The sequence below is a fragment of the Myotis nattereri genome (assembly GCF_964212035.1).
Source record: "Myotis nattereri genome assembly, chromosome: 5".
In the NCBI taxonomy this organism is placed as follows: domain Eukaryota; kingdom Metazoa; phylum Chordata; class Mammalia; order Chiroptera; family Vespertilionidae; genus Myotis; species Myotis nattereri.
The window spans coordinates 94,460,909-94,476,687 of NC_138080.1; the positions used below are offsets into that span (position 1 = coordinate 94,460,909).

Below are 15,779 nucleotides of genomic sequence, written 5' to 3' on the forward strand. Positions count from 1 at the left end.
TTTACCCTCAAAAGTTTAGGAAAACAAGCTGCCACCTTAATTAAAAATGATGTATCCCTTATTGGTTTTGCTCAGTGGATAGAGTGTCAGCCTGTGGACTGAAGGGTCCCAAGTTCGATTCGGCCAAAGGCACATGCATGGCTTGCAGGCTGGATCCCCAGTAGAGGCATGCAGAAGGCAGCCAATGATTCTCTCTCCTCATTGATGTTACTGTCTCCCTCTCCCTCTCTGAAATCAATAAAAATACATTTTAAAATGATGTAGAGTTACACTGTGCTTCACTATCATTGATATGCAGCTTTCAGATGTTAATAGCGAGTCCATTGAAACTGGAGATTTTGAACTTGTGTATGACAAAGATGAATGGATGAAAGGGGCCACTTGCTAACCTGACAAGCTCGGGGAAGGCCTGCATGGCGGTTCTGCAAACTCAAAGACCTAAAGTAACCACAAAGGATGGTCTGAAATTTAACTAAAAGCAGTTCTGGTGGGTAGTCACATCCTAGGCCGGTATCTTCCCTGAGTTAAGGTCAATCTTTAGCTTAACTGAGCCTATAGTCTTTTTGCATCTACCACAACATAGAAAATATATCTAGATACCATATCATTGAAATGTCAGGGTTACTTGTAACTTCCCTTTGTTCCAGACTCCTCGGGGCACATCAAATGCCCTGTGTGCCAGGACAGATACCACAAAATCCTTCATTGTTACTGTTATGTTAATTGTTGACTGTAAACTATCCTGTACCCACCTAAGCAAAAGAAGTATGTGCCTATCATTTTATTTTTTTAAAATAATTCTTTATTGTTGAAAGTATTACATATGTCCCGTTTTTCCCCCCACTGATCCGTTTCAGTCTAATCCCCTGCCTGCCCTCTCCCCTCCCCCCCACTCTCTACCCCAGAGCCCTCATCGCCCCATTGTCTGTGGCCATGGGCCATGCATATATGCATTAAAGGTTCTTGGTTTATTACTTCCCACCCACCCACCCTCCCCTCCTGCTCTCCGAAGATTCCATACTCTGTTCCATGCTTTCATGTCTCTGGATCCTCCCTGTTCATCAGTTTATTTTGCTACTTAGATTTCAAATATGATTGAGATCATGTGATAGGTGTCTTTCTCTGACTGATGTATTTCACTTAGCATGATACTCTCCAGGTCCCTCCATGCTGTCTCAACGGGTAACATATTCTTTTTGCCTGCTGCATAGTATTCCAGGTATAAACGTACCAAAGCTTTTTATCCACTCATCTACTGATGGGCACTTGGGCTGTTTCTAGATCTTAGCTATTGTAAACTGTGCTACTATGAACATAGGGGTGCATACGTTCTTACTGATAAATATCATTTTACTTTTTATCCAATTCCAGAGGTTTCCCCGCTTTGCTTTCTCCCACCTCCCTAATCTATCACCAGTGGATTTCATTGTAACCCACTTACATCTCCTCCTTTGACTGTAGAGTATAAAACAAGGTGAAAATCTGCCATTCTGCGGATTATCCCAATCCGTTGAGATTCTGCTTTCCGGCAATTGTCGACAGTTTGGCTCAAAATAAACTCACAAAAATTCTTTATAGGTTTGAATGTTTCTTATGTTAATAGATGACATCATCGCATATTTGCTTTTGAATGAACACTTTCATATGTAACCAGTGTGCCTTGTTGCATTGCCACATGATTGTCAGACACTTCTTTCACATCCGTTTTAGGGAAGTTGGCTGAGTCAAAGAGACTTAATAGCATTGTGCTTTTAGCCAGATAGTGTTAGGGTCATTTGCTAAAGGACTCTGTAACTCTCCCAAACTAAAACCTCTGTAGAACCTGGGCACCAAGTGGAAAAGCCTGTGCTAGTAACAATTACTTAAAATGTATGCTGAGCCCTAGCAGGTTTGGCTCAGTGGATAGAGCATCGGCCTGTGGACTACAGGGTCCCAGGTTCAATTCCGGTCAAGGGCATGTACCTGGGTTGCGGGCACATCCCCAGTAGGGAGTGTGCAGGAGGCAGCCGAATTGATGTTTCTCTCTCATCGATGTTTCTAACTCTCTATCCTTCTCCCTTCCTCTCTGTAGAAAATCAATAAAATATATTATTACACTGTGATTAAGTTGCCACTTGTCATCTCCAGGGCACTGGTAAGAGCTTTTCGCTCCCCTTTCTGCCATCTGTCCCATTCCAAATAACTGATGGGAAGTAAATCCTACTCTGAAAACCAGGTTCCCAGTCCTAGCTCACTGCCAGACTTGCTCTTTAAGTTAACCTGTCCCAGTCTTCATTTCTTTCTATGAAGTGGAGGGCAGACAGGAAATCACTGCTACAATGCTTAAATCTTACCATTCTATTATAAGAGAAAAATGGAGATCATCAAACACAGAAGCATGTAAAAAAAGGTGAAAGTCTATCTTTTTTAAAAAATATATATTTATTGATTTCAGAGAAGAATGGAGAGGGAGAGATAGAAACATCAATGATGAGAGAGAATCACTGATCAGCTGCCTCCTGCACGCCCCACACTGGGGATCGAGCTTGCAACCCAGGCATGTGCCCCAATAGTGAATCAAATCATGACCTCCTGGTTCATAGGTCAACGCTTAACCACTGAGCACCACTGGCCAGGCTGAGTCTATCTCTTAACTATTTGCCCTTGTGTGGTAACCATATTAACTTGGGTATATTCTTCCAGATTTTTTAAAGATTAAAAAAATTATGCATCAATTGTATATATTATTCTAGAACTTTTTTTTTTCTTTTGATTTAGCAATATAGCATTTCCCTCTGGCAAGTAACATAAACTTTGTCAGATTAAGGGTTTCATCACTGTTGTATTCCTAGGGACTAAAACAGTGCCTGATAAAGTTGATGCCAGTAAATATTAACAGTGAATGATAGAACAAATTCTCCTGCCTGTCAAACTAGAAGTTCCATGGGGTCAGGGATGTGTCTATTTGGTCTCTCTCTCTGGTCTCAGCATCAGATTACCTGGCACATAGTAAGCACTAATAAATATTTGTTAAATTAGCAAAACAGCTCAACAATGAAACCGCCTAATTCTTCTTACCTGCCTCAGTGTGCTGATGGACCACAATAATCAACTATTCCCCTATCAGTGAAAAAGGTTTTGCAAACATCATTGCAACAATCGTGTTATATATATATATATATATATATATATATATATATATATATATACACACACATATATATATATACCCTTGTTTAAAGATTTCTGTGGGTAAGAATCTCCTTTGGAGGGAACCACTGATGTGGTCTACGTGTCTTCTGAAGTCGCTTCCCTCCAGGTGACTAGCATCCATGGAATGCAGCACAGCAGCAGGTTGGTCATCACCGAGGGAGGGGCAGTTTTCAGACAGTGAGGTGCATATTGTCACTGTCTGAAAACAGCCACTTCTGCCTACATAGGAGCACCGATGGAGCTTAGGCTCCGTGAGTTCTCCAAGAAGCGAGGTGGCAGAGCTCTGTCTGAGTGCCCCAATGGAAGGGCTTTCCAGAAAGCTACCTTTCTGCATATTTAATGTTTTCACTCCAAAGATACCTAATGAATTTCTATTATGTGTGAGAGCAGAGACAACAAATAAGGAGGCAGAGCTAGTCTCTACAGTCTTGGAATGGGAGCTTAGGGACCACTGTCTTCCCTCCAAGGGATCTGAGGCTGACTAGTACAGATTGCTGCAGCCCTTCGTCTTCCTTCCACCAGGAAACAGAATAGGTATCCCAGTCACTGCTTCTTTTTCTGTGAAAAACATGGCCCCGGTTCTCTCCTTGAATGGAGAAGTTGGTCAGAGATGTTTCCCTTTGAGTTCTCCCCAAGCAGAACTTGACAACACGCATGAGTGCACTTCCTTTTTCCCCAGGAGCTCCTGCCACACCACGGCTTGCTGAGCCGGCTTCTTCACTGGAGGAGAGTGTAAGTTGGTATCTGTAGGAGAGCCTTCATTCAAAGAAGCTTGAACGTTGAGACTCAAAGGAAACCTTCAAGGCCATCTAGTCTACTCCAGGAGTTTCTTCACCTTTTATGAGTCAACTTTCTCTTTGAAATCAGTGGCCCCTTTAGACTTTCTGTACCCAAAAAGGCATGCATATAGCTCAGCATGTAATGCCCCCCGACCCCCGCCCCACCTTCTCAGGAGCTTCGTGGACACATCATGGGACTGAAAATCCTGGAATTCAGGAGTCGCCACATTAAGAATTCCTACTTCACAGAGAAGCTCATTTGAGTTCTAATGCCCTGATTAGCAGTCTCTGAGTTGAGTAACCTGTTGGCTGGAATGCAGAGGTAAGGTAGTAACAAGTCTGAGTACTGGGTAGATGATGGTTCAATCCTTTTGTGAGCTTATCCTCAGAAACTGGATAAAGAATGCTGTGTAGCCGCAGGCAGAACCTTAAAGTCAATCAGCTGACACATCTGATAGCTTTCAAAGAAGACAATACAAGCTCCCGAATGAAGCTGGGTCTGATGGCACAGAAGGGTGAAGACCCGGAGTTGTCAGGCTTGCTGCCCACTAATGACATAACAGTAATCCGCATACGGGTCCTCCAGTTCATATAGATTCTCCTCAATTGTATAGATGTTTTCCCTTGAGCGCATCCCCTCTGCTACTGTATTTTCTAACCCTGAGGGAGGAGGGAGGTTGGCCAAAGTGACGAGGCTGTGGAAATAAAATGTCGCATTTAGGTAAGCATTTCCCAGGAGACATAGAACAAAAAGAGAATAGGCTTTGCTGAAGACATGCCAACCAAATGCAGTACATTATGCTTGACTGGGTCCTGACTGGGGGAGAAACCGTAAAACAGAATAATCTGAAGAACATTAAGACAATTTGAATTACTCTTTAATTTCCTTAGGTGTAAAAATGGCATTGTTGAAAACAAAAAACAATGGCATTGTGTGATCTAAGAGAATATCCTTATTCAGATGAGATACAAACTGAAGTTTAGTGAAGTGTCAAGATGTTGAAATGTCCTGAAAACAGTTCAGAAAAAACATACACATGTGTATAAAAAATAGATAAAGCAAACATATTAAAATGTTAAATTACACATCTTGGTGAAGGATTCTACTATTCCTTGTATCATTAGTTCAATTATTTTGTGGGCTGGAACAATTTCAAGAAACAAAAAAGAAATAAATATGTTATGTATCCAATCAGATTTGAGTTTGAATTTTATCCCTGTCACTAAACCAGTCATGTAATCTTGAGTTTTGTTATTTCATTTGCTCGGGAACTATTTAGTGTGTTACACACTGTTTCATGCAGCAAGAGACACAGCAGTGAATAAAACACACATCCCAAGAAGGTTACATAGTAGAAAACTTTGTCTCAGGATCCTCATCTGTAAAATGGGAATAATTAATACCCAATCTGACCAGGCTGCTATAAGGAGCATTTATTCATTCATAATAAAATATTGAATACTTAGTGCCTACTAAGTATCAGGTGCTGTGCTAGGGGATACAGTTGTTAATGTGGCAGACAAGTTCCTTATTTTCTATGGAATTTACCTTTATAAGTAGAGATGAACATTAACCAAATGGTGTGACAAATAATGAATTAATGCATGTAAATGTCACTATTAATGTTATCGCATTTCAGGTTTCAGCTCTATGAAAGAACAGTGACACAGATAATCTAAAACCATTGATACATATTTTACTTGACCTTTTTTGGCTTCTGACTATTTACTATAGACTATTTTGTTTTCATAAGTATACTGTCTCTACTTAGTCTAAAATTATTATTAGTGTAGATAGTATTCAATGGACAGAGTCTTTTTTTTTTCTTGATACACACTGCATTCTACCAATGTACCAAATGTTGCTAAAATGAAGTAAAAGTTATGTACGCTATATGTATTTGGAATTGGGGTGTATGCACATTGTGTGTATGGAACTATGTGCAGATAGTCAGGAATGGACACTAACACTGCAATATAAAGGACCAGTTGTTCTCAACCCTATTTGCACATTAGAATCACTTGGGAAGCTTTACAAAAATATCTGTGCTTAGACTTTATCTGTAAAGAATCTGGTTTATTTGCTCTGGGGATGACAACAGATTGTGTAAGTGACTCTAATGGGTTATCAACGTTAAGAACACCTGGACTGGGCTATAAAAGCCCTGAGAGTAGATTCTTGGTGTCTTGTTTACTTAGGGGGCACAGTGCCCAACCAGAGCCTGAATGTAGTAGATAATCCATCAATTGAAGGGTCAGTCAACTAAAAAGGCTGATTAAAATAGAAAGAAATATGCACTTCCTGTCATGGGGAGATGACTTCTATACCTTAACTTTAGGACTGAGGAAGCTAGAGAGATCAGGAAGTAAACAGAGGAGCATGTTTACATTTCATAAATCCTAAAGAGTAGATCCCAGAGTTCCAGAGCAGGACTTCTAAAAGCAAAGATCAAAGCCATATTGGTGTAGAAACCTCCAAGATTCCCACCTTCTTTCACCTCATCCCTTATTCTTACCTGGAATTCTGTAACTTCTCTTTCCTATGAGAATACCCTGGGTAAAAAGGTGAAGAAAAGTCAATTAAAATTGCTTTCATAAATTAAAAAAAAAAAGGGGGGCTCATAGGAAGCAAGGATTATTTAAGAAAATCTGGTTTCCCTTAAATTGAATTAAATAAAACTACTAATGTGTGTCTTGGTTTATTACATGAACTACCATATGCTTTAAAATAATAAAGATGCATTTTTCATATCATTTTAGATTTTTTAAAATTGATTTCAGAGAGGAAGGGAGAGAGAGATAGAAACATCGATAATGAGAGAGAATCATTGATTGGCTGCCTCCTGCATGCACCCCCTACTGAGGATCAAGCCTGCAACCCGGATATGTGCCCTGACTGGGAATCAAACTGGGATTCTCCTGGTTCATAGGTCAATGCTCAACCACTGAGCCACGCTGGTTGGGCCATTTTTCATATTTGACAAATATATGGAACACCTACTTTGTGTCTGGCAGTATGCTAAGTAAGCATCAAGGACACAAAGGTAAATTATGAGCCCCGAGTTTGTGAAACTTGTGTTCTAGTGAGGGTGGATTTCAAAAATAACAACAACAACAATAATTTCTCATTGTGCTGTGATATAAAGGAAACTAACAATGCACTGGAACATACAATAGAGAAGGTCAGGAAAGCACTCTCAGAAAAGGTGACCTTGAAGGGCAGCTCTGGGAGAGGAGAGTGAGTCAGCCAAGTAAAGAGCCAGAAGGAGCATTCCAGGCAGAGAAAACGGAGGAAGACCACGGTGAGTGCCTGAAACTGAAAACATGGCTGGAATAAGAGAGTGACCCAAGATAAGGTCTGAGTGGTAGGCTAGAGCTAGATTTATAGGACCTTCTAAGTCATAACCAAAGTTTCAATTTTATTCTAGGACCTGTAAGAAATAATGAAAACATGTTTCTCTACACCTACTATGCAGTCTATTCCTTCTTATAAAAAATCCTCACCCAAGGATGTTTTTTCCATTGCTTTTTTTAGAGAGAGTGGGAGGGAGGGAGGGAGGGAGGGAGGGAGGGGGAGAGAGAAACATCAACGTGAGAGAAACACACTGATTGGTTGCCTCCCTCATGCACCCAGACCAGGGCCAGGGATGGTACCTGCATCGAGCTCTTTACCGGGAATCACAACTAGGACCTTTCCTTCAGTGTACGGGCCAACACTGTAACCATTAAGCAACACTGGCCAGAGCCAGTCTAATCATCTTTAGGTATAAATATAAACTTATATTTCTGCCTAGGTTTATGTTGGTTCCTATATTAGCAGTTCCTAACAGAGGGAAAGACATACAACATCAAGTGACTTACATTTGAGAGTTAAAGCACCAAAGATAAGAACCAGAGCCAGCCCAGCAGTGATCCCTGCTCCAATATAGACACTTATTCTGGTGGTCCTGTAACCAGAGTCTTGTAACTCATCCGCCAATGTGGATATTTGCTATAGAAACACAAACAGAATTGCAGCTTATGGCCAGAAATAGGTTGTAGGCTCAGCTATTTTCATGACTTATGCATTGGACCATCCTTTTTGCAGCATCACAGGAATACAGGAACCTAGAAACCACCCCTGATCTGTTCCCTTCTCGACAAGCCTCAAAACACCCAAAGAAAAGGAGTACTTAATCTTTGGAGTTCACAAGGGAATAAAATGTGCCCTTCTGTGCTGTGCAAAGAAGGAGCTCTTAGTAAGCGGACTCCCCTCTCCCACAAAAATGGGTTGGAGTAGAATCCTCTTCATTCACACCCCTTTGCCTTCCCATAGAGTTTCAGAATGGTCTAAATTTGGTGGCTTGCAGTGAAACCACTATTTTTGCAGAAAAACTGTGACTTAAAAGCCAGACAGTCATGAGTTCAACTCCAAGCTCGGTCCTCAAGAGTTGAGTCATCTTATAGAGTTATTGGGAAATGTAAGTGACAAAAAATACAAAATGCATGGCATAGGGCCTGATACATGATAAATGCTTAATCAATAATAGCTACTGCTATTGCTGTAATTAATTTGACTTTTTGATAACTGAGAGTGACACAGAAAATCCTCTCCTTGTAAAATTTCAGTCCATGGTCTCCCTTTAAAACCAACAACAGGAAACACTTTTAAAACAAAGTCAAGGAAATTAAATCTTCCATTTATTCAACAAACATTTACTACAGGAGTGCTATTTGCAAGGTATTGTGCATCAAGCATTATGGGTGCACACTAAAAAGGCAGTCCTTGGTCGCAAACAGGGGAGAAATACAAAATGTTGAGCCTCAGTTGTGAACACACAAGCACGAGATTGAGTTAAATGAATGAGGACCCCTAGAGAAGTCCTCAAAGAATTTTTAGGTCAATGCTAGAACTTTGCTTTCAAGAGGTTTTTCTCCTTTACTCGAAGGAAGTGGGGGACATTAAATCATCCTGTTTTTGTTTATAGTTGGATATATAAATTCCTGGCTTAGAATATTCCTGACTGGTATCTTGTCATACATAAATAAATAAATAAATTCAAACAAAAAATAATCTTTCTCAATCGGATTGCAATGGAAGCAAGAAAAAACATGTTCGAGGGAGATGGAGGATCTTTGACTTGCCCACAGTGGTGTACAGCTATGAACTTTGAGAAGAGGGACACAATGCTAATGCTTCTTCTTTTTAGTTTTCCAGGGCTAACTATGTGCCTGGCCTTCACAGGCATCACTGCATTCCATGCGTACACCAGGCCCATGTTACAGCAGTTAGAAGTGTTATCATCAACATGTTGCAGTCACGGAATCTGAAACTAAGGAAGATTGGGCATTTTTCCCAAAGAAAGAGTGTGCAGGAAGGAAGACTAAAGCCACACTTTCTTTCCTCTGGGTTAAACACAATGTTAGCTCACACACACACAAAAGTTACTTACTGTTTGATTTTTATCATGGAGGGTCTCCAGAGTCTGTGTCTCTGCTACAAAGAGGAAGAATAACCAACAGAACAGTTAAAAATATTTTGTTGCTTAAAAGCAGACTTTCCTTTTAGATAGAAATTCTCTTGCATTTAAAATGCATTGGTATACGTACCAGTAAAGACATTGGCTTGCTGCTTGCTATTCCACCCAACAGTGGGCAGTGATAGAAAGAATGAACATGATTCTTAAAGACCTGTGTAAACGCATGAAAGTGCTTCTGAGGAAATGGACAGGTCTTGAGTTTTGTTTTTCTTGCCAAGTCAACTATTCTGCCCTATCTGTGTTGCTTAATATTTAAGTCTAGTTCTAAATATAGATCCATTGTGGGGGAAAAATATTTTATTTTGCCCAGCTGTTGTGGCTCAGTGGTTGAGCATTGACCTATGAAGCAAGAGATGACGATTTGATTCCGAAGTCAAGGCATATGCCTGGGTTGCAGGTTCGGTTCACAGTGTGGGGTGTGCAGGAGGCAGCCAATAGATGATTCTCTCTCATCAATGATGTTTCTATCTCTCTTTTCCTTTCCCTTCCTCTCAAAATCAATAAAAAAATATTTTTAAAAGAGTATGTTTTCTTTTATTTGAGTTTTTAAAAAATCTTTATAAGCCTATTTGAAATGAATTCTACTCTATACTTTTTACAATAATTAATTGGGAGACCAACAAATTTTACTGAACACTTATATGTCCATGTTAGGATTCCCCCCCCCCCCCCCCCGCAGGTAATGAACCCAGCTACTTATGTTCTATGAAATGGAGATTTCTGCCCTGAAGATCTATGTTCAATATGTAGTTTGTTGTGTCCACAGGGCCCTAGTAGAACCAACAAAATCCCAACATGGATGACACTCAGGCAGGCGTTCTATTGTAATTTGATTTCAACAAATAACAAAAGTTAATTTTCTTGAAAAAGTTTGGCATTTTCTCAATAAGAGGAAAACAGGGTATTTGGTTGCCTAAACATGAAGATAAAAATAACTATAGCTACAATTTACCATGAGCAGGCATTGTGCTAAACTTCTGAAGTAACTCATTTAGTGTTCAAAACAACTATCCTAAAGTAGAGACAATTAGCTCCATTACACAAATGAAGAAGCCAAGAATTAGGAAGTGACTTAACCGAGGTCACACAGCTTAGTGAATAACAGAAATGATCTTCCAATTTAGTTCTCCATGGCTTTAGCATACACTCTTTAAAAAAAAAAAATGTTTTTATTGATTCTATATTGATTTTAGAGAGAGAGCAAGGGAAAGGAAGAGAGAGAGAAACATAAATGAGAAACATTGGGAATCGGGCCCACAACCCAGGCATGTGCCCTGCGGGGGGAATTGACCCAGTGACCTCTTAATGCTTGGGTCAACACTAGGCTACTGAGCCACACTGGCTGGGCTCTTTTTTTTTTTTTTTAATTGATTTTTTACAGAGAGGAAGGGAGAGAGATAGAAAGTTAGAAACATCGATGAGAAACATTGATCAGCCGCCTCCTGCACAACCCCTATGCAACTTATGAGATTTGTGACATTAGAAAGTCAGATTTACCTATTTTTAACTGCATTTTACGGAATAAAAAAAATGAACTCCAGAGAGTGTAGGAGAGACCAGGTCTCTGAGAGAAAATATTTAAGATTAATCTTTCTGATCAATGTGACCTGAAGACTGCTTTTCTGGCCTTATCTTCTCTTCCAGAACAGCATGGAAAAGGCCTCGCTCAATTACTTAAAGAATTTAGCTGCTCCCACTGAGATCACAATCTGAGGAGGAGGCCGGGCTTATTCCAGTTAGAAGAAGTCCAGGAAATCACAGAATCTAACCCCAAACATGGACTGGAGTCAATTCAAGACAAAACATCACCAGTCCAGGAATAGATCACAAAATAATAGTGCAATGTAACGAGTTTTTCATTAGATTAAATTTATTTAATTTAAAAGACTAACCCTTTTTTGCAGTGATAGCCATATTAACACATTTCATACCACTCAGGAGTTTTCTCGTGTTTCGCGTGCCATCTGTTAAGGACCGCTCACAAGTGTTCTCGTTTTTTCACGCCCATGGAAAAAGGAGCGAATCTAGATAACGTATGTAAATTTTGTTTGTTCCCTCTTCATAGAGGAAAATGTTTTACGCAGTACCATACGTTAAAAAAGTACTAGGAACTTTAATTGTTTAATTGTTTTTGTAAATAAAAATGTTATAATTATTGAAAAACAACACCTAAAGTGCATTATGATGATTTAAATAACGTGCAGTTTGCCCAAAAATGTGCGGTCCCTGGTGTATGTCTTAGAGATTTCTATGCGGTACGCAATGTGTTAAGATAGAAATTTTGCTTATTTTACTTGGCAAAATATGTTGATAGAAATACTTTTAGGTGGGGGTCAGGAATTTTTCTGGGTCATGAAAACCATAATTCTCTGGACAGAAGAGAATGCTGAGATGCAAAGAAGTGAAAGGTACTGGCCCAGGGCTCATTACATTTCTCAGTACAGGTTAATTCCAGCACCTCCCTCACCTGAAATTCTCTCTCATGTGTACAGAAACATTTATATGTCAGTTCTTACACCATTTCCTCGTTTCCCCCATATTCAAAATCCTCTGAACTCCGAAACCAACTAAAGGCTTCCTCCTATGCCCATGTAAAATTACCTGAGCCATGTTCCTCAGTGGTAAATATCCTTGGAAAGGCTGTAGTGAAGGCTCTCCGTGGAGTCCCAGCAGGGGTGACCTTGGCTAGTGTCAGAAAGCAGTGTAAGAAGGAGGCTTCTCTGAGAGCAGAGAGCTTATTTCAAGGAAGTAAAAGGACAATAAATAAAGAGAAACACACGCTCACCTTCAACCTAAACACCTTCGTTAAGAGTATATCACACATTTTACGAACTGTGTTACAGTCATCATTGTCACAGTCTAATTGTTAATAATAGAACTAACAGCCACACACTAAATGCTTTTCATAAAAAAAAAAAAAAATGCTTTTCATAATACATCTCCTAAAATCCTTCCAATGGCCTATATGATAGGTATTACCATGTTTCATAGAGGAGAAGGCCACACAGTTTAAATAACTGGTGCAACATTACACAGCTAGTAAGCGGCAGAACTGGAGTTGAATTCAGCTTCGTCAGCCACAGTACATGCTCCATAAACCTTAAAACATAGAAGCACATGCACCCCCGTGCACACCCACAGTTCAGTGGGTCTCAATCCTGGCTTCAGGCAGGGGAGAAGCACCTGGGGAAGACTTTGTAAACTCCCAGGGCTCAGGCTCTACTTCCAGAAACACTGGTTTCTCTGGTTTGTGGGTGGGCTCTAGCATCTATCGATGTTAAAAAGCCCCCCAAGTGCATCTGATGAGCAGCCAGGGTTCCAACTATTGATCTAGGCCTTTCCCGCCATTATATAGATCCTTTCCATAAGTTTCAATATAGATGGAAGAATTAAACACAGCCAGACATTGCTTATAGGCCTGTTGGCTTAGGGGTCCACCACCAGGGCTGTCAGTGGTGAGGAGAGAAGTGAGAACAATTATTGTATTTAATATGATCTGCAGGGGATTATTCATAAAGAAAACATGCAAAGTCCACTCACCTGGTTTGATGTCCAACTCCAGGTTTGATTTTTTATCATTCATTGGGCCTGGGAATTGGATACGGCAGCAATAGATCCCACTGTCGGCTAACGTCACATTCTCTATGGTCAAGGACACATCGCCTTTGTGGACATTCCCCCTTAGCTGGTATCTGCTGGATCTCTGGGAGTTCAAGCGCCTTCCATCAGTGCTGAGCACCACACTCGTACATTGAGTTAAAGGACAGGGTCCCCTGCCCCAGCACATGGGCACAAGGTTCTCCGAGGTGGTTGGAGAGTAGTGGCAGGGCAGATAAGCATTCTTGCCCACCTCGGCTGTGCGTGACCCTTCCAAAGACCCTGGATAAAGAGAAAAGGAGAGCAAGATGCAGGCGATGAGTGAGATTGGTCCACTTCAGGAAAAGTGCAAATAATGCTTGCAGAGTAAAGAAACCACTGCTGTTCTCCAGTTTAAAAGGAGGATCCACTAAGGCAAGACTCTCAGACTTGAGGGGCATCTGAACCACTGGGAAGTCTGGTTAAAACACAGATGCTTGGCTCAACTCCTAGAATTCCTGACTTACTAGATCTGGAGTAGGGCATAAAAATTTGTATTTCTAACAAGTTCCCTGGAATTGCTGACATGGCTGGTGTTGGAACCTCACTTTGAGAACCAATGTGCTAGGAGAGACTTGTAGCCCAGTCCTGTGAACAAGGCAGGGATAATGGAAAGAGTAAAAAAATATATTATAATAATAATCATTCATTGTCAGCCAGGAAAACATCTCAGCCATTTGGGCTAGTTGTTGTTCAATGAAGAGCAGTTATCCTAACACAATTCATTCTCTCTCTCTCTCTCTCTCTCTCTCTCTCTCTCTCTCTCTCTCTCTCTCTCTTTCTTTTCTTAAGTACCGCACATAAGAATAAAAACCCTTACCTGAATAAGAAGTTAATATATAGCTCTTTTTAGGTTTATAATTAATTGGTTTCTTTAAAAAAACATACACTGTAAAACAAACAGTATAAAAGGTGCATGTAAAGTCTAGTCCCTCTGCCCTTTCCCATTCCCAGCTCCCCTTCCCAGAGTCTACACATTAAGAAGTATCTGTGTAGGGCCACACCCTGCAACACAAAGGACAGAAAGAAGTCTACTATGCACATTGTTCCTCTCCTTTTAAAAAAAAATTTAACATTGACTCAGAGACACTTCATATCATTTTGTTTAATCAGATTTACTATTTGCTTCATAGATATATCACAATTTATTTTGTCCACTTCCCTGTTTGTGAACATTTAGGTTGCTTCCAAACTTTCTCTACTGCAAATATTATGAAGGCCATCCTTGTATCTTTATCTTGCACAACCCAATTGCAAAAGTCCATGCCCAGACTTACTTGTCAGTAGTAGCAGCCACAGAAGGACACAATCGAAGGAAAAATGTGAAAACATGGGTTATAAGAAAAGCCCAAGAGTGGCTCTGTTGAGGTGCCGTTTTAATTCTTCAATTGAACTGTGTACTTCCTGCAACTGAGTTTCTACTCCACAATCACGCGAGTGGTGGCCACTTCCCTGAGTGCCAGACCAGCACACCAGTGCGGCAGACTACTGATCATTCCTCTGTTAAAGCCACTAAGTCTACATCAAAGGAAACCCCAGTTCTCTGTCATGCTCCACCAACTTCCTGTAAGGGCTCTGATATTCATTCTGATAGTATAAACAAAGAGGAAGCAATACTCAGAAAGTATTACTCAATAAAGAAAAAATAGTGTCTCTCAGTGAGTAGAGAAAGCCTTCTGATACCTCCAGTAAAATAGTCCTTTGTTTCAAATGGATCATGTGTTGGTCCAGCTGGTTACCAGGGAACACAAGGTGGAAACACATGCATTCATTCAGACAGTCAGTAAATTGGTCAGTGGTGACCATTGCTTATGAAGCACCTACTGTGTGTCAGGCACTGGACCAGGAGCTGGAGAATATCACATTGAATGGCATGTTCATTACCCTTACCTTTATGGGCCCTTTCCACTCCATCATAAGCCTAATTCTTAGCCTTGTTCTAACACAAATTGGCCTACACCATATAATCTTGCTGGATCTCAGTTTCTTCATTTATAAAACTTACAAAATGAGGAATTTGTGCTAATATTCTGACTTTTAGCTGAACTTTTAAACTCTTCCACTTAGGGAAGACACAGTCTTGTCACCAATGCTTTCTCCCCTCCTTGGAAACCTCAATATTCTATTCCATCTCATGTACACAAGGTGTCCCCTCCCCACCCACCCTAGGGGCTTCAGGCATCAACTGATGGAAAATATTGAATTACCACCACACTCTCCATCACTGAGCTAACATCTCAGACCCAAGCAGTCTCAGCCCTGGGAGAGTGACTTTTGTCTGGGAAACTTAAAAGCCAAGGGTTCTTTACAAAAGGCAAGTGAGATCACAGTCTGGAGTTTCTCCAAACCCATGGTCTTCTTCTGTCTTTCCTTCCTGCATTTCCCTGTCACCACCTTTATGCCATCAAATACATTTAATATAAACTTCCAGCTTGTTCAGTGTGTGCACTTCCATAGCACCACAGAGTTCACAGTTACTCAAGAGATCACAGTCAACCTCTTCATTTTATAGACAGAGAAACTGAGACGTGAGAAGATTGATTTACCCAAAAGTATATGATTGGTAATTTCAAATGAGAACGCAAGTCCCTAAGCTCCAGATTGTTCCCTATAAACCATGTTTCATGAACTTGATATTTGCCCTTGATATGTC

At 40.5% G+C, this 15,779-nt stretch overlaps 1 protein-coding gene across 1 annotated transcript; it reads right to left on the reverse strand.

Annotated features, from left to right (window-relative positions):
• Positions 1-3,475: 3,475 nt before the first annotated feature.
• HAVCR2 (hepatitis A virus cellular receptor 2) lies at positions 3,476-14,458 on the reverse strand (the record flags this gene model as incomplete). The annotated part of the gene is made up of 7 exons (XM_081092179.1): positions 3,476-4,666; positions 6,488-6,524; positions 7,833-7,962; positions 9,404-9,444; positions 12,092-12,175; positions 13,031-13,369; positions 14,404-14,458. The coding sequence occupies 7 exons, from the start codon at positions 14,456-14,458 to the stop codon at positions 4,504-4,506; spliced, it is 849 nt and encodes a 282-aa protein (XP_080948305.1). The 3' UTR covers positions 3,476-4,503.
• Positions 14,459-15,779: the final 1,321 nt, after the last annotated feature.